Below are 18266 nucleotides of genomic sequence, written 5' to 3'. Positions count from 1 at the left end.
CAGGCCCTGTCACAGATCGCGAGAGCAATGCAGCCTAGTCACGAGAGCCCATTCAGCGGCATGTCACCGTGAATACCTTTTGCCTGTGGAAACGTGTTCGCGGCACCCTTTGTGTTGTATTTTTCACCCGTGGCATCGATAAACCTCATTTGCTTTCCCGCCACCATTTGCAACGGGCACAGTACTGTGTTTTTGGTGTTGCCGCAGCCAGGCAATAAGCACTGTGCAGTCGAGTTTTCCAATCTGACTGCAGTGCCAGAACACATATCAATCTAAACAAAAGATGGACTAAAAAGGATGTATTTTTTGACCCACAACAATAATCGTCATCAGGCTTATGTGTGCTTCCTTTTTTGAAAATTCGGCGCTGGCCACTTTTCTATAGCGAATGCTATGTGACGCTGATAACGCACATGTCGATCGTGACAGGAGTGTTCCCGGCACGAGGTGATAGAGCAAGAAAGGAACGCAAGATAGATGACGAATATTGTTGTGGAACAAAAAGATGCCCTTTTTACTCGATATTTGCCTAGCTATTGAAAAAAGCAACATTGAGACGAGGTCTATCAAAATAAAATGCAATGCACGCGTCTTGCACCCTAAATCAGTGGGTGGTTTGTGACCAGGATGCACAGGGGACGCGTGTACGCTTATATTTTTCACGCACCCCTAACGACAAATGTCAGTGAGTTTGAGACGGGGCATTGTGAGCCATGTAGCACCTTCTAGTGAATGAACGGTGCCTATAAAGTATGGTGACTTGAGAGCAGCAGCATATTCAAATTCTATTGGTCACGAAACTTGGAACGAAAAATGTTGGATTTCTAATGCCACAACCATTAACGCCCACCAATGATTGATGCGTGACTAGGTGAAGAGGGGACAAACAACCAAAACTAAAACCTCAATATGATTTCTTTCTTCAAATATTCATAATTTTATATATGTCAAAGTTAAGTGTAAACTTCTTTTACAGTGTATCTCACACCTGCCAAAAGAGTTGATTGCCTCCATTTTTCGTCGAGTTCCATAAGTGGGGCAGGGGCGTATCTAGGTAATCTGCCATCAGAGATTGTGTATAGTTCGGCATGTTCTTTGGTTCGGCGCATTGCCATGTAAAGGAAGCATCGCTGGCTTTTTCGTGGTGTTTTTTTGCATACCTTCAGTAGTTTACTTATTTCTTTATGTGCTGTTTACTAGTGTGACATTTCAGAGCTCAACTAGCTCACACAATGTGTAGATAGTCGCTCCTGTGACTGCCGACTGCTTTCACTAGCGCACGGCCGGCGTGCCCTCGCCTTTGGTGACGGTGAATGTGACACGTTAAGCAGTGAGATGCTGTACTCTACTGTTGCCAAAGTGATGTTCTCAAGGCTGCTATCGCGCTGCAGTGGCTTTCCACGATTGGCCAACGTGAAACTTATAACCATTATGCTATTGCGCTCAAGAAGTGTTGTGTCGCAGTTACATCTGCAAAGTTTTCAGTGTATATTGCAAGTACACTATTTGGCTAATAAAACAATCTTGCTTCCTCAATCTTTTTTGTTGGTCTTCCTTTTCTCTCGTGCATGCTATTACAAGCCATTAGGTGCAATATAATCACGTATTTATAACGCCATGTAAAAGGTCAGCGATTAAGAGCGATTTCAATTTCATGCCATGTAGGGCAAATACGTGACGTTGCTACCGCTTCCAGTTGTCACGTCATATTTTATTTTTTGTTTGCTGTTTCTTATCCCCTTCTCACGTTTATGGCGACGGTGGCAAAGAGCCACTGACTACTGGATCCATGGGTTTTTATGGGAATTATGCTACCAGTTTACATATTATACCTTGGCAGCACTGTGTACTTTCCAGGCTGCGCTCGGCGTCTTGGCTGTTCAAACGCACGTGTGCAGTGGCGTTAGTCACGCAAGGCGACGGTGAACTCTGCAGCTAGCGGAGACTGAATCTATGCTAGTGGCCGTACTACTTAGCTGTACACTACAACTCTGTGCAGGTGAACTTGGCCACACTGTGAACGTTCGTCCAATCTTTGACTGGACCTGTGTGGGGAAAACATTGAAAGATGCGTCGAGTTTCCCCGTGGAGTCGAACCCTCCTCGGCCCTGCCCAAAGCGCTGCAGCCAGCACACTTCTTGTGGTGATTGCCTTGCTAGTGCAGGAGGTGAAGGTGGTTGGCACGAGTGCCGCTGGAGCTCGGCCTTGTCTGAAGTAAGTTTTTAGTTTTAGTAAGCAGAATGTTTGAACTAGTGTTGGCCAAACCCACATAAAAGATCACAATGCAGACCAAAAATCAGGTTTACTGTTCTCTTCTTAGTTGTTTTCTCTTCCTTAATGCACTAAAATGTCTTACGTTGACTACAGCATTTTAATTCAACAAAACAAATTCTGCATTAGTTGTGGACATTGCATGAGTGACAATATCATGACAATAATGTAGTGTGTGATTGAAAGGTTTGCACCAATACACTGTAGAAAGGGATGTAGCAAATTGAATATTGTAGAGTGCATAGTGGCAGACTAGAAGAAAGGAAGAGCCAACTAGGCAAATAATGGAGTAGTCGAGGGGGTGCAATATGACAATACATGTGTAAATGTACCCTTGGTTGCACACGTCGTGAAAAAGCGCGATTGTTTGAACATCACATGGACAAGGTTTCCCACATTTAGGAGAAGTGCCTCATTCGTATATGAGCTATGCAGTGAAAAATGTGTATTTATATGGTGCATAACAATGATTTCTGCAAATGAAATAATATTCTTCCAGTTTGATCTCAATTGTCAGCAGTTATGAGTTTTTGGATACCAGTGAGGGGTTTCCGCTACCTGTGGCTGTCTTTATACAAATGATGGGGCTTAGAGTATTCAGTGGCTTCCTGTAGTATGATTTTGTGACAGCTTTCTGTTTTATTTTTTATTTCACCTTGGCACAGTTCATATATATAGTCAACGATCAATTTTTCTTGCATGAAATAGACACCTTTACAGCACTGCCACATACCCCATAGAAGTAATACAAGGGTATCTAAAAATTCAGGACTCTCAGGGGTGCAAAAGCTGCGCCAATTTGATACGATTTCTCATTCGTGCGCCAAGCTGTGTCAAAACCATGAAATTTGCTGAAATTGTGTCATGTTGCACTAAAATGCCCGACCAGCCTCAAAATTTTCTCAGTTGCGCTGATTTCAGCAAAAAATGGAGGTCACCTTTGCCACTTGTAGTTTGTGTCATCAATCAATCGAGGGATCTAGGCACGCAGACCCTAAACCGCGGTGTAAGATGTAAGCTCATTAGGCGAAGACTCAGAAAGCGTGATCCATCAATTGAAGTAGCAACGCCGCGCGCCCATAGATAGATATCCGCTGCTCACCGCAGCGGATATCTATCGGCAGTACGATGCAACTTCAAGACAATAATGCATTGCCGCAGCCAGCAACACTTCATGAGAACTACGAATATTTTAGTCAGCAAACGTGGCTATGGCTTGTTTGACGCTAAAGGTGGAAGCATACAAACTTAAAACACTGCGAATGCCGTCGTTGCCGGTGACCACATTCGTTGCCATAGCAATGGCACAAGCAAGATATCCAGTGCTGCCGCCGAGCCAACGGGCACATGCTGTTGTTACTTCATCTGGTCAAATGCGCCTTGCAAGTGAGCCGAGAAGTTGTGCGCTAAACCTAACCTCTTTGTGAAAAAAAAGAGGGTTTAGATACAAGAACTATGCTATTATGAACCCTGTAAGATCCACAAACCTCTATTACAGAACCATTTCTCTAGAATTAACTTATGTTTTTTTTTTTTCATGAGTCGGCTGGATACCTTTTACAAAGTGCCTTGATCTTTGTCTCATCGATGTTCCTCTTAACATTCTTCTATCTCCTTAGTCAAAAATGCCACTAAAGGTAATTCGATATAATAAAGGGGCCCTGCAACACTTTTTGAGCATGGTTAGAAAATGCTGCCGATCGGTAGTAGAGGCACGCACCCGAGAACATGCGAGCCAAATGTTATAGCACAGCACGTGGTCTGGAATTCACAAGAAATTTTGAAAGTCCGCTAAAAATTGCTTTCTCTTCCCTCGACAAAGGACGAAAGACGCTCAAAAAGCACTCGTAGAAGGCCATTTATCAGTCATTGGCTGATTTGAACATGGTGCACTCTGTCGTTATAGAGATTGCCGCGAGAGGTCACAACTTGTCTACTTATGCGCACATGATCATCACACTGAAAAAGCCGCGTATTTGAAGAAAAAAAATGCTCAAGGTTACGAGGCACATGTGTTGTATTGTCTTTGCCCATGCCATCCCTCCCTGCTTAACTTCCAGCGCTTTCGTCAGGACGAGAGAAGAGAGAATGCGATTGCAGCGTGTTAAAAATCTTTGTAACTCTGCTCGTACTGGAGGGATTCTTTAAATTTTTGCAGTAATGAATTTGTGGGGCAAAAAGCTCTTCCAGTGAATTAATTCCATGATTACTCAAAAAAGTGTTTCAAGGCCCCTTCATCATCCACAGTATTTGCTGTATGTATTCTGTCATTCAGCAGTGTGATATTCCTTCTGCATTTTGAATGTTGATTTATGTTTTCGTTGCATGCAGTGCATGACCCCCAGCTATGTGGGCCTGCGATGTGAAGGAGGACCTTGTGGACAGGTTCTCAGTGGATCTGTGGAAGCATGTGGAGTGCCCTGCCACGTTCATAGCCAAGCAGCCCATTGTTTGCGTGACCCACGATGTGGCTGGTGTGGTCTGCATGCCCCAGGTGCCAATGGAAGGGGCCTCTGTATGCGTGGAGGGCACAGGGGCCCCACAGGTGGATCTTGTGGGCCAGCTTCCGTCTTCTTGCATGGTCATCCTTTGCCTGGTGAGTCACAAAAATAGTGCTCATGGGCTCAATTTTTTTTTGCCTGATGTGCCACCAACCCATAAAAAACCCTAAATGTGTCTTTATTACCGCATGGTTGCGGCTCGAATGCTGTTGGCAGTTTCTTGAGTACTTGAGAAACATGAAATTGCCAGACAATTTAAATGTACCTGTTTAGCCGAAATTACAGTTTTATGCCAGAATCTTCCATTTTCACACCTGCCAGGTCTCCCGATTTGCCCAGGAGACTCTTGAATTTCGACCGCTTTGTACGATTGTACGACTGAAAAAGAAATCTCCCGAAAATGCCCGCGTGTTTGTCCCAAAGCGGGCTCCAGTTTGACAACCTAGCACCAATGCAACCGCGCGGAGTGCTGATTGTCATCGTCATCGTTGAAGAGCTCGAATGTGTCTAGTCGACCAAGCGAAGCAGTCGCAAAAACAAGCGACCCTGTCAGTACTTCTTCGAGTATGTGAATGCAGCGCCGCCGCTCTATGAGCTGGGAGGTGTAAGGCAGGTGTGGCGGCGCCAGCGACAGATTCTACTGTATTTTCAACGCTTATATCGCTGAGTGATAGCACTGGCACCGCTGACGCACCGACTTGCCGTTCTTTCTCTGAGCATGTGCTTGTGCTCTTGTGTCGTGAGCGCTATTAGCGTGGCTAGCGCTATGTCGCGTTGCTGTCAGGCATGGCACTTAGCAAAGAGTGAAAAAAATATCTTTAGGTGTTCTTGAAGCAGTCTACGACAGAGTTCGCTTGTGTTATCGCCTCGCAGAAAGATGAGCACCATGCGTTCTGCACCATTTGTAAGTGCGACATCAGTATACCCCACGACGGCAGGACTGACGTGGTTGTGCACGTTTCGTTGAAGAAACACACCAACAACGTTCAGTGCCAGGAGAAACAGCATCGAATGCAACAATTTTGGACGAAGTTGGACGAAGTCCTCGTGGACATTTTTTATTATTTAAAAAGAGGTGCTAAAAGAAAAAGTTCGCTTAAAGAGTTTCTCAAACTGCACAATAAGGAGTTTCACAAGATTCTAAAGCATGTTCTAACCAGATATCTTTCGCTGGTAAAATGCCGAAAGGCTCCTTTATCAGTGGGCAACGCTTTTGAGTTTTTTCCTTCAAGAAGTGAAAGGAGATGCCAGTACAGGTCCCCAATTTCTCACCTACTACGACATTTCCAAAGTGCCAGCAGAAACTGAAGACACTGAGCAGCACCAGTTTAGACAGAAGAGAAAGAAGTCTGTTGAATCAACACCTGTGCCTGTGAAAAAAGTTAAGGCTACTGGTATGTGCAACACTAGATCAACTTGCATAACACGTGAGGAACGACTGTTTGTGTTCGTAAGCTCGGAGCATAGCAAAGCTTGCTGTCTGTTTTTAAATAACATTATTCCTGCTTTTGAGACAGTCAACTGCTGCCTGCAAGCACAGGCACCCCTAATACACAAGCTACAGCCTATACTTTTAAACCTTCTTGAGGACATTCTTTCAAAGTTTGTGAGGCCAGCACTGCTAAAGCAGCACAAGGATATCTGATAGACTACCGCAGCAGAAATGTGCAAAAGGACGACCAAGACTTGGTAATTGGACACCAAGCTAAGTGTGTTGTTGAAAAGCTCAAGCCAAGTGACAAAAAAGAATATTTTTGAGGCTGTTAGAAAGTACATTGTTGCTGTATGCGACTACATGCGCCTCAAATTTCCTTTTGGAAATGAGGCTTTGATCAATGCACGTGTTGTGGACATTGAAGCTATTGATAAGATGTCATTTAAAAATGTCCTTTTATTTGTTGAGCATTTTTCTAGCATTATTGCCACGGAAGGAGCAAGAGACCATAGATCAAGCTAATAATGCACTGAAAATGGAATTTGTGAAGATGCAGTCTTTCGAAATTCCTACAAACATACTGGAAGAGGAATGGGCCGATGTGCAGTGGAGAACAATCTCGCTGCTGAAAGGCGAAGATGGACTTCTGAAATTCAGTCGCATTGCTCAAGTGATGCTGGGAATCCTTTCAGTACAGCACAGCGATGCTGAATGCGAGCGGCATTTCAACATTGTGAGGAAGACTCGAACAGAGTTTCGTGCTTTCATGTCAGACGAGACACTTGGGCAACTATTTCAGGCCAAATGTCATAGCCGCGAACCGTGTTATGCACAGGTACATTTCGAGAAGTTCTTGAAGAGGGTCAAATCTGCCACAACATAAATTGGGCAGTAATGTAACTGTGAGTGACACAGCTTGGACTGTTCTTCGAGTGACAGCTTGGACTAGCATGGTGTAAGGTCGGACTCCACGTGCAGTTTCTCTGTGCAAAAAACATTCTTTTGGCAAAGTGTCGGAGTGGCAGCGATGAGCATTGTTTTGCCGGACAGTGCTCGACATTCTCGAAAAAGGTGGCTTCAGCCACGTCGAAGATCTGGTGGTAGTAACCACAGCAAAATAGCCCCTCTCCCACCCCACCCCCGGTTGCGTTTCTCTAATGCCTGCGCTGCAAACCTGGCAGGTATGCATTGGGTCTTGTGCCTTGATAAATTAGACACCCTGCCTGGTATGAAGGCATCCTGTCTGATGGTGGTTGGAGAATTGCAAGAGCATGCACAAAATTACCATTTACAATGCTTTTTTTTTTTTCTCTAGTAATAGCATGGTGTGTGGAGCTTGTTTTGTGTGTGTAGTATTGCATCTGCACTAACTGATTTTATTTCCCTCTAGCCAATGTGTCCTACTGGCTTCAAACACTTGGGAGTGAAGTGTACTGGTACTACTTTGTGCGGCCCCCTGAAAATGAGTGCACCAACGGACACCACACCTGCGATGCTGAGAGGGAGGAGTGCGTCGACACACCCGATGGCTTTGAGTGCGTCTGTAAGCAAGGCTATGCCATCAGCAGGTGCGATTCTGACAGAGAACTGTTTTGCTTAGAATGCGTGTATGGACAGGTGGCTCTAGTGACTGTTCTCGTATCCAGGAGGTAAACCTACTGTTCTTAAAACAGCTGCTACAATGTATTTTAGTCTGAGTTTCTATGAAGGCAAAACTTGTCAGACGTCATACGATGATTTCACTATAGTAATTGTGTGTGATAGTCTTAGCTTGTTAAAAGCTGGCCATTTAACCCCTTGATGGTTCTTGTAATATTTCAAAAATAAATTCAAAGTCGTTTCAGCCATACTCATGTGAATGTTCAAGCACTTTGAATATTCAAATGAATATTGCTATATTTGAATCTGCTTTGATTCGAATGTAAATTATAGGAAATTAACTTCTGAAATTATGGGAATCATTGCAAATTATTGGAATTTAAATGATTGGAAATATTCAACATGAATGAATGATGCATACAGGGCTGGGCAGTATTGAAAGTACGTGTATGTGACATACTATCTTAGATACTCGTTGGGTATCTGCATCGCGATAAGTCTCGCGAGCTTTGTATCTGTATTTCCGTTACATTCATTAATGTATCATGTATCTTAAGATTCAAGATGCTGCGGTCGTAATGCTATACTGTATGAAGCGTTAATCACTATTTGAACTCCGCTGCTCAGGCTGCTACTGGGGCCACAAAGTCACCGGAATAAAACTAATTTCTGTGGCATTATTTTATCTTTTCATATGACTCCACTAGTCAGGACAGGCCATAACGTGTGCGCGTCACTTTCGGTGAAGCAGAGCAACACGACAGAGCTCGTGCAGTCTCGACAGAAACAATAGTAACGTGCTTGGCCACATGCCTTTTATTTCTGAAATTTCTTCCCTTTTTAGTTGTGTCAGAGTATGACACTTACCCTTAGCCACTTGCAAACGCCACGTACCAAAATGCATATGGCAATGACCGTACACATTCTGATGCAACTTTCCTGTGTGTAACTGTAATACTGCCGGTACTGATGCTGTATCTTATAGAACAAGCCCTTACTTGTCAGGTGTTATCTTGGCGTACCATGTCGCTTTCTTTCAGCTGTCCTTTTCAAAGAGCTTTTGAAATTATATTGTATGCTTTCTCAGTTGCCCTTCTATTGCATCCTATACATCACCTAAAGCTCTGAACTGTTTTTTTACGGTCTCGTGAATGCAATATGTCTTTTCAAAAGTGAAGTCAAAACAACCTCTCTGTTTCATCCTTACCTTTAATTGTCTCTTTTATTTTTGCCACTACTTACACATTTATATTCACTTGATTCTCATCTTCTGCCAAGGTGATTTGGGAAACAAATGTGTCATTATATTGGCGTGCATTGAGTACACAGCACCAAACATTCTGCTTACTGCTTGGTAAAATGACTAAATTAAGTTTGCATCATAATAATGGGAATAATTAAGAGCCATTTTAAAGATCTTAGAAGAGGATTGATTAAACATTGTTTAACTAAATGGTTTGTTTTATAATGAATGTCTCCACGAGCCATTTCTGGGAATTGTCCATAGACACTGATATTTTTATTGTCTTACCTTAATAGGTAAGCTAACGATATGTCATGCTTAATTGCCGTAGCTATTAAGAGTGACACCAATGTCCCGCATCACCTTATTTCCCACGAGTGCTTGGAACAATAGTTTTTATATTTTAGTTGTAATTGTTTTCTTTTTTAGCCCTGCCGATTTTTTATTGCTAATTGCCAGATTATCGTAGTTTTGGGCGACGATTGCGTGAATAGCGGCATTGTCCCGAGAAGATTTGGGCAACTATGCTGCCACACACTGTTATTTATTTTTTTATTCATTCATTCATTCATTCACTTTGGTGGGCTCTGCTCTAAGTCACAAAAAACGTATGACCTCTCCGCGCAAGCCACCCGCAATGTTTCATAAACTTCGAGATTGTCTCAGAGTGTGCAGCTACAATTACGCAGTAGTCCTGGTGCGGAGGCTGCATGTCGATGAAGGTGAAATGCTTGAGGCATATGTACTTTAATTTCCATCGTTAAAGAAGACCGTATGATCAAAGTTTCTGGAGCCCTGCACTTGTGCGGCCCTCATAATCATATCGTAGTTTTATGACGTAACTGAACAATTATTATTCAGTTAATTGTGCAGTACACAAACTCGTGTTAATTCGCAAGCTTAAGCGTGCACCATTGATTACGCTGGAAAGTGCGATCACTACGGTATAAATACAAGATTCGCTCTGCCGATGATCCGATTATCGAATAGCGACGACACTTGTTGCAGATACCAGAGTACAGCGCGCTTATTGCTTGTACATTGAATTGCTTAGTTTTTTTGGCACAAGTTAGCTCATTAATGAGTTTCATTTCAACCAGAGTGACTGCCGCTTACTTTCATAGTCACCACCGCGTGACAATGCAATAGGTCTGAGGCATTTCTGAGGTGCACATGTCCTCTCTCTCAATAAAATTGATTGTACATTAGTGAGTACATAGATAACGAACAGTTTATGCCGACGGGCATGAAGAGTAAGAGAAGAAATATCAACTTGATGCGCTTTATGTAGGCCGGTCTACATACACAATGTTCCACAGAAGTGATTGATTGATTGATTGATTGATTGATATGTGGGGTTTAGCGTCCCAAAACCATCCACAGAAGTGTCGCTACCGGCGTTGTTGCTGCTGTACATCAGTGATTTGGTATTGCAAAACGTCCTTTTATGGACATTATTGTGAGGTATGAAAAAACAAATACTCAGCCCACACCATAAGCATATAGCAGGCACCTTTTATGGACAAGTCAAACTGCACACCGGTATTTGCGCCATGCATACAAAGGCTTCTTGTTGTCGTGTGATTAGATCGCAATCCTCTAGCTAGTTGGCAAACTCATCAGCAACTTCAATCACTTACAGTAATGCCAAACAAGAACCACTGTCAGTGAAGAGTCAACAGAGCTGTCCTTTTAGGCATCTATATCAAACCCTAATAAGTTCTTCAGAAGTAAATTTTGGGACAAAACTGTTTGAGGTACCAACAAATATTTATTTAAAATGGAATTGAGCAGATTTCAGAAATTTTCAAGCCATCGTTATTGTGCACGCACATTTGCTACTAGATTTGGGTGGGGCGGGGGGGTCTAGGGGTCTATCTACAGATTTGCAAATGTAGCGAAGTATCGTAATTACAATTGGCAAGTATCGTATCAGATACATTTCTTGCAACAGTATCTTGTATGTGTATCTCCAATACTATTTGTGTGAGTATCTTGTATCATATTGTGATACAATTTCAAGGTACAGTCGAATCTCATTAATGCGAACACGTTTAATTGGAACTTCCGGTTAATTCAAACTCACGATGAGGTCCCGTCAAAGCTGTGTGTATTTCAATGGGCGAAAACGCGCGGTGATTCGAACGTGCAAGCACTTTCGACGGGTAATTCGAACATACCGCACTCCGAAAATGCTTTCTGCACCCCGCCCAATCCCGCGGCGGCACCTCCGACACCTCAACGCTGAGCTCGAAAGAAAGGAAAAGGAAATAAAAAGCTGTGGTCGAATGTTTGCTTTCTCTCAAATGCCGATTTGTAACGCGCCTGTGCACAGTTCTCTCTTTTCCGAGGCACTGAGTCGTGCTCCCAACCGGGCTGCAGAAATTCGGTACCTTTTCTGCTCTTCTAACCACTACCACACCACCTTTTCCGCCCGAGCCACGTAAAGACCCTTCTCCTTCCAACGCCACGCGCAGAGAGAGAGAGAGAGAGAGAAAAAAAGCTGTCGCGGAGTGTGGTTCTCTCTCATGCGCTGGTGCCACGCTTCCCCCTTTCTCGTCTCTGCTACGTAACCCTTCTTTCAAGGAAACGCGCAAAGAGAGCAAAAAAAAAAAAAAAAAAAAAAAAAAAAAAAAAAAAATCTGTCGTGGTTGTGGTGGTAGTGGTTAGAAGATGAGAAAGGCACGTAATTTCTGCAACCCGGTCGGGAGCACAGCGCAGTGCCTAAAATTTAAGGCACTGCGCCGTGCTCCCGACCGGGTTACAGAAATTAGGTGCCTTTCTCATCTTCTAACCACTACCACCACCACCACGGCAGCTTTTTTTTGGAGTGTTGGTTTATCTCAAATGCCGATCTGCTTCTCTCCTCGCGGGGACGCTCCTCCTTTCTTGTAACATGCTGGCCACGCTGCGGCTTTGGCGCAGAGGGTAGTAGCGGCGATGCAGTCGTTGTTGTCGTCTTTGCGTGTCGGCGCTGGACATTGCCGTGCACAACTTCTCTTGCCAGGAAAATGCTAAAGCCGAAGTAGACATGCTTTGCAAGCTGCATGCGAAATTGATTGACTCGCTGCAAGGCGAACGTGTGCAGACGTGCATGACCGATTACTTCAAATATTGATGGATGTCCTATGATTTGTGAATCAATGTAAGTCTTCTGAAACTTCCCCCTCGTGTCTTAGCTCAATGAACATGCGCTATTGCATGGGGGAGCCCTCGGTTTACTTAGTAGCTTTCATTACTTCGAACTTTTTTTAATTCAAACAAATTTTTGGGCCCCTTCGAGTTCGAATTATCGAGATTCCACTGTATCTTTGCCCAGCCATGGATGTATATTACAGGGACAATTACATGCGGACGTATATAATTCCCCCTGTAATGGTGCTTTCTTTATAAGTGAGTGGTGCTATATCATGTTGACGCACTAGTTAAAAACTTCTATGACAACATGGAATCGGCAATGAGTAAGGTAAAAACACTATAGGATACTTACGTACGACTTCAATGGTAAAGTAGGGAAGATGCAGGCTGGAGACCAGGCAGTAGGAGATTATGGCATCGATAATAGAAATGCCAGAGGGGAGTTTGTAGTATTAGAATTTGCAGAATGCAATAATTTACGGATCTTGAATACCTTCTACCGAAAACAAGGGAATCGTAAGTGGACATGGCAAAAGTAAGAATGAAAGAGACTTTATACTGAGTGCACACCCAGGCATCGTGCAGAATGTAGAAGTGCTCGGCAAGTTACAATGCAGTGACCATAGAATGGTAAGGTCTCAAATTCGTCTATACTTGAAGAAAGAATGACAGAAACTGATATGCAAAAAGCCAATCAATGAGCTAGCATTGGAAGGGAAAGTACAGGAATTCAGAGCCTCTCTTCAGAACAGATACTCAGCTCTTATCAAGGAAACCAGCCTTAGCATTGACGCAGTGAATGATAATCAGACGAGTATCATTAAAAAGTGTGCAGTAGAAATTGGAGGTACAGTAGTTAGACAGGACACTGGCAAGCTGTCCCGGGTGACCAAGAACCTCATTAAGAAACATGAAAGTCTCAAACACAAAAGACAAAATAGAACTGGCAGAGCATTTGTTGTAAAAGACTACGTCCACCGCGGAGCTGAACCACGAGATTGAAATAACTAGAAGAATAAGAATGGGGTGGAGCACATTCGGCAAGCACTCTCAAATTATGACTAGTAGATTGCCACTATCCCTCAATAGGAAGGTATATAACAGCTGCATCTTGCCGGTACTTACATACGGAGCAGAAACCTGGAGACTTGCAAAGAGGATTCAGCTTATATTGAGCACAACGGAGTGAACAATGGAAAGGAAAATGATAGGCGTCACCTTAAGAGGCAAGAAGAGAGCAGAGTGGATCAGGGAACAAACTGGGGTTAAGGATAATCATAGTTGAAATCAAGAAGAGGAAATGGAAATGGGCCGAGCATGTAGCACGTAGACATGATAACTACTGATCATTAAGGGTGATGACTGGATTCCCAGAGAAAACAAGCAGGTCAGGGGGAGACAGGAAGTTAGGTGGGCAGATGAGATTAGGATGTTTGCGGGTATAAATTGGCAGCAGCAAGCACAGGACCGAGTTGACTGGCGGATCACGGGAGAGGCCTTTGCCGTGCAGTGGATGTAGTTAGGCTGACGATAATGATGATTATATTGTGATTACATTTATCCACGGGAAATCCCCACTGCTGCAAAGCCTCATTTCGAGGTTAAATTAACATACTACCTTCACATATATTCATCACTAAGTTTTAAAGCTTGTAATACTACTGATATGCTTTAATTTTAGCATATATAAAACTTACCATACTTTACAAATTATGACTTTCATGCCATAGAAACTCAAATCGTGCTATTATTCAAAGTTGTTCCCACTTCCTTTGAACAAAGAATTACTTTTTCACATGCCTTGTCTCAATAAAAAAAATATATAGTGCATGGTAGTTGGGTTATGACAAATATGCTAATTACTCTCTATACTATATTATTATACTATTTTATATTTTGTGTAAACTTTTTGAAGTCAGTTTCATTTGAAAATATTTAACCAACTCACTGTTCACTTTTAATTTGCTTTGAACCAAAAGTTTACTACTCACTCAAAGCTAGTATATACAATGCAGAGGGAACAGGAAGATAAAAGAAAGAGCACTCTTTCTTTTAAATAGAGCATCGTACTGAAGGTACTGTCAATCCCAAAAGTTTGTGGGATGTGCAGTGCGTGGTGGAGCGGCGGAAAATTGCATTGCTGCGCTGCCTACTGTGCCGTGGCATCGTGTCGAGGCTACCGTACGCGGCCTCGGTGATTAGCAACGGTGCGTTCAGGCAACATGTCGCAAACTTTTGTGGTTGACGGTACTTTAGCATGCCATAGCTTATAGAAAGCATTTAATTGGGCTGCTACTCCTTGGCTGCTGCCAGAACTAATTTTTTCACTTCACTCTGTGGCGGCACCCGCAGTGGTAGTCCTGGTGAATTCCCACTTTACCTTGCTTGCTAAGTGGAAATACACCCAAAATGCTGCTGCACGCTCATGTAAGTGCTCATTGACTCGCAATCCTGCTCTGCACACATCTGGGAAATTTAATAGAATGGCATCCAGCAGGTCCTGCGGGTTGCACATTTCCCCAATACTGCGAGACCGTGAAGGGGTCAAGGACTGTGAAGTGTCAAAAAGCTAAATTAGCATAATATGCGGCAATCCATCGCATCTATGTCATATTAATTTTGAAGCCAGTATCCAAATGCTAAACTCTCTTTGGCCTCACCTACAAGTCTAAAGACTTTTTCACTTCCCCACAAAAGCCTAGATGAAGTTTATTTGTCTCATTCTTTCATATATTGCGTACGCTTTAACACTTCTAGCCCCTCCTCGGTGGTCTAATGGCTTAAATACTCGGCTGCTGACCCGCAGGTTGCGGGATCGAATCCTGGCTGCGGCGGCTGCATTTTCGATGGAGTCGAAAATGCTGTAGGCCCGTGTTCTCAGATTCGGGCGCACGTTTAAGAACCCCAGAGGGTAAAAATTTCCGGAGCCCTCCACGACAGTGTCTCTCATAATCATATGGTGGTTTTGGGACATTAAACCCCATATATCAATCAATCAAACAATCAGCTATAACACCTTTAGGCACTTTATAGTGAATTACACAGAGCTACTTTCCCAAGCCTTCAAAATAAAATGGCAAGAAATAAAGCTTACTTTAGCTTGAATTGTCTGCAAGCATCAAAATGTTAAAATGAGATTTCAATTAATTTAATTCTTTTATTTGAAGTATTTCAGGTTGCCTATTCTTTCCTGTAAAAACCTATAATTTTATTTATTTTGATCTCAGCCGATGCTTCTGGTAGATTGTGTGGAAAAAAAAGACTACTGTCTGAGCAAACTTTCATTTTACAGCAAAAGCTCTGTGCTAATAAAAGCTGCCTCCAGTTATTTCATTGGCCGTGGTGGTCACTTTTTGGTGGAGGCGAAATGCTATAGGTCCGCATACTGCGCAATGGCAGCGCACATTAAAAAGCACCAGATGGTCAAAGTTTCCAGAGCCCTCCCCTACTGTATGTCTCATAATAATATTGTGTTTTTTTCATGGAAAACTTCAGGTAATAATATTTTTAATAATAATAATAATAATAATAATAATAATAATAATAATAATAATAATAATAATAATAGTAGTAGTAGTAGTAGTAGTAGTAGTAGTAGTAGTAGTAGTAGTAGTAGTAGTAGTAGTAGTAGTAGTGGTAGTAATGGTAGTATTTCATTATCTTTAGCTAGCTGTTGCTACCTCAGTAGTTACTTGATAATTCTGTAATTCTCTGCAGCAACAGCAGCAGTACTGGAACTGGTGGTACTAGCAATGGGAACCCGATGTGTGAGCCTGTCTGTCCCGAAGGATGTGATCAGGGCCAGTGTGTGCGACCAAATGAGTGCAAGTGCAACTTTGGTTACGTTGGGCTCAACTGCTCCATACTCTGCCACTGCAATGGTCACAGCGATTGTGCCGGCCCTGACCACTTGGATGTTTGCACAAAGTGCCACAACCACACGAAGGTAAGAAGGCGACAACAGTTCATCTTCTCCCTTAGTGCAGTTATCGAGCTGAAGCTTTTCGTATTAGTCATTTGAAGTTTAAAGTTTGTATGACAGGTATGCTACAAATGACAAAACCTTATCGGAGTGGACAGTTCTACGGGTCATTTGGTTCACAGTGCCCATGAATATTGTTAACACATGACAGTGTTATCTTACTTAAGCTGGATTTCAGAAACATTTACTGCAATAAGATCTCGTTGCAGTGATCGTCCCAAAGCCACGAAGCTTACTTTGTTATATCGAAAGAGAGGGAAATCGACAGTCGTGCATTTTGTAGCATGAAGCCACTAGGAAAGCTCTGGTAGTCAAGCTTCTTAGAGGCTGAAAACGTGATCTTGGTCAAGGGATCAAACCTGAGACCAATGCCTGTCCGGGGAGGTCGTTCTACGAATTGAGCTAATGTGGATGCTGGCACTCATTATTATTATTATTATTATTATTATTATTATTATTATTATTATTACTACTACTACTACTATTTGGTTTGAGTACATAGAAAACACGAAGACAGAGGAAATAGGGAGGGAACAGGCTGACAACTGCCATCTATAGGGGCACAACGCCTGCCTGTTGCTTTGGGAAGGGGGGGCATAGAGGAAATTAGAGAAGAAAGGAGAGGGAAGAGGAAAACTTAAAAAAGAGAAAAACACACACACACACAAAATAGTCACATGAAAATTTTTTATAAAGGTGGCGCCAAGTCCGTTTTCGTTAAGAAAGTTAAAAGGGCTCTATGTGCCTGGTCACGTCTAGAAGCTCATCCTCCTGGGAACAAGCAATCGTCGAGGGTCGTGTATCTAATCAATCAATCCATAGTCCAGTGTCCAATCAATGCATAGTCCTTTTTGAGTAGTGCTTTTTGTATAACAAATTTAGGGCACTCTAAAATTACGTGTTTTAGTGTCTCACAGGAGCCACACAACGAACACATCGGACTGCCAGCACGTCCTTGACGGTGTAATTGTTCGCGCACTGATACAGAACCAACTTGTAGCTTGTATAACAAGCTCTCTGCTGCAGCGCGAGGGCAAATAAATCGACAACTTAAAGTACATGGACAGATATTATCGTAGTATATTGAGATATCGTACTAATACCGAACAGTCATTGTTTTGGTGCCAATAATGTAACACAGTTTAAACTATCTATCTTTGCAGCAGTTGCATGTGTTTGTACTTAAATAATAAACAAAGCACATTGCACTGTCCGACTACTATTTATTGCTTGAAGAAGTTTGCTATCTGTAAGTAAACGAGTGCAGTAGGAGGAATGCCTCGTCATTTCAGACCTTCTTGTGAATCACATTGGGGACATTATTGCAATAACATAGAAATTTTCGGGTCTTCTCAAGGAAACCTAGAACATTCCAAGCTGGAAACAGTATTTTCCTGTTCGTTGCTTTATTCAATGTTCGCATCTTCAGGGTTTGCTTTTCCATTCTACTTGCGTATGCACTTAACTCATGATGTGTTTGCTAGTGATTTCCATGGACATAGCCGACGTGCTATGAGCAATAACGTCAAAAGTTTCCACAATGTCTACGTTGAGCTTATCAGCAATATCATTTCACAGTTTTCGGTTGAACTTCTCTGTGTTTTTGTAGTCTCATGGCATTGGTGAAGCCTGCAAAAGGCCTGCCTTTCACCAGCTGTTGCTGATAAGGCTTGCCTTGACATTCCGCCATGCCATTTAAGCATTTCTACAGCTTAACGTATGTTGATTTTTCGGGGAAGCATCAGTCAAATATTTATCAGTGGGCACTGTGCAAGATACGTCTGCAATCAATGTTCACCCATCTGATACCCTGGCCCGAAGGTTGGAGCAAAGAAGTGCAATTGGGGGGCGCAAACTCAAGTTGCACATCTTTAAGTCACATTAACCATATGTGCCAAGCAGTTCTTAACAGTGAGAAGAATTTTTTATTCTTTCTGCTTCATTGTGTTGTCAGACTGCAGCTACCACTGCATGAACAGATTGTACATTATCCACGCATTCTTGTCTCAAAGCAGTGGGATATTTTTTGAGAAGACTTGCCAGTAACTATCGCCTTGAGTTTTACTGTGCCTGTGTAAACCACTTTTATAAATGCTT

The 18266-nt window shown here is 42.7% G+C and overlaps 1 protein-coding gene across 2 annotated transcripts in view; it reads left to right on the top strand.

The window, feature by feature from the left end:
- Megf8 (multiple EGF like domains 8) overlaps positions 1–18266 on the top strand; it is a 249501-nt gene that overhangs the window by 192967 nt on the left and 38268 nt on the right. For both annotated transcript variants that reach the window (XM_037413740.2, XM_075879436.1), the window contains exons 26-29: positions 2000–2214; positions 4603–4867; positions 7598–7775; positions 15905–16133. In XM_037413740.2, the coding sequence (XP_037269637.1) occupies positions 2000–2214; positions 4603–4867; positions 7598–7775; positions 15905–16133 (887 nt within the window). The remainder of the gene's footprint in view (positions 1–1999; positions 2215–4602; positions 4868–7597; positions 7776–15904; positions 16134–18266) is intronic.

The sequence above is a fragment of the Rhipicephalus microplus genome, chromosome X (assembly GCF_043290135.1).
Source record: "Rhipicephalus microplus isolate Deutch F79 chromosome X, USDA_Rmic, whole genome shotgun sequence".
NCBI classification, from domain to species: Eukaryota; Metazoa; Arthropoda; class Arachnida; order Ixodida; family Ixodidae; genus Rhipicephalus; species Rhipicephalus microplus.
This window is presented reverse-complemented; position numbering and strand designations above follow the sequence as displayed.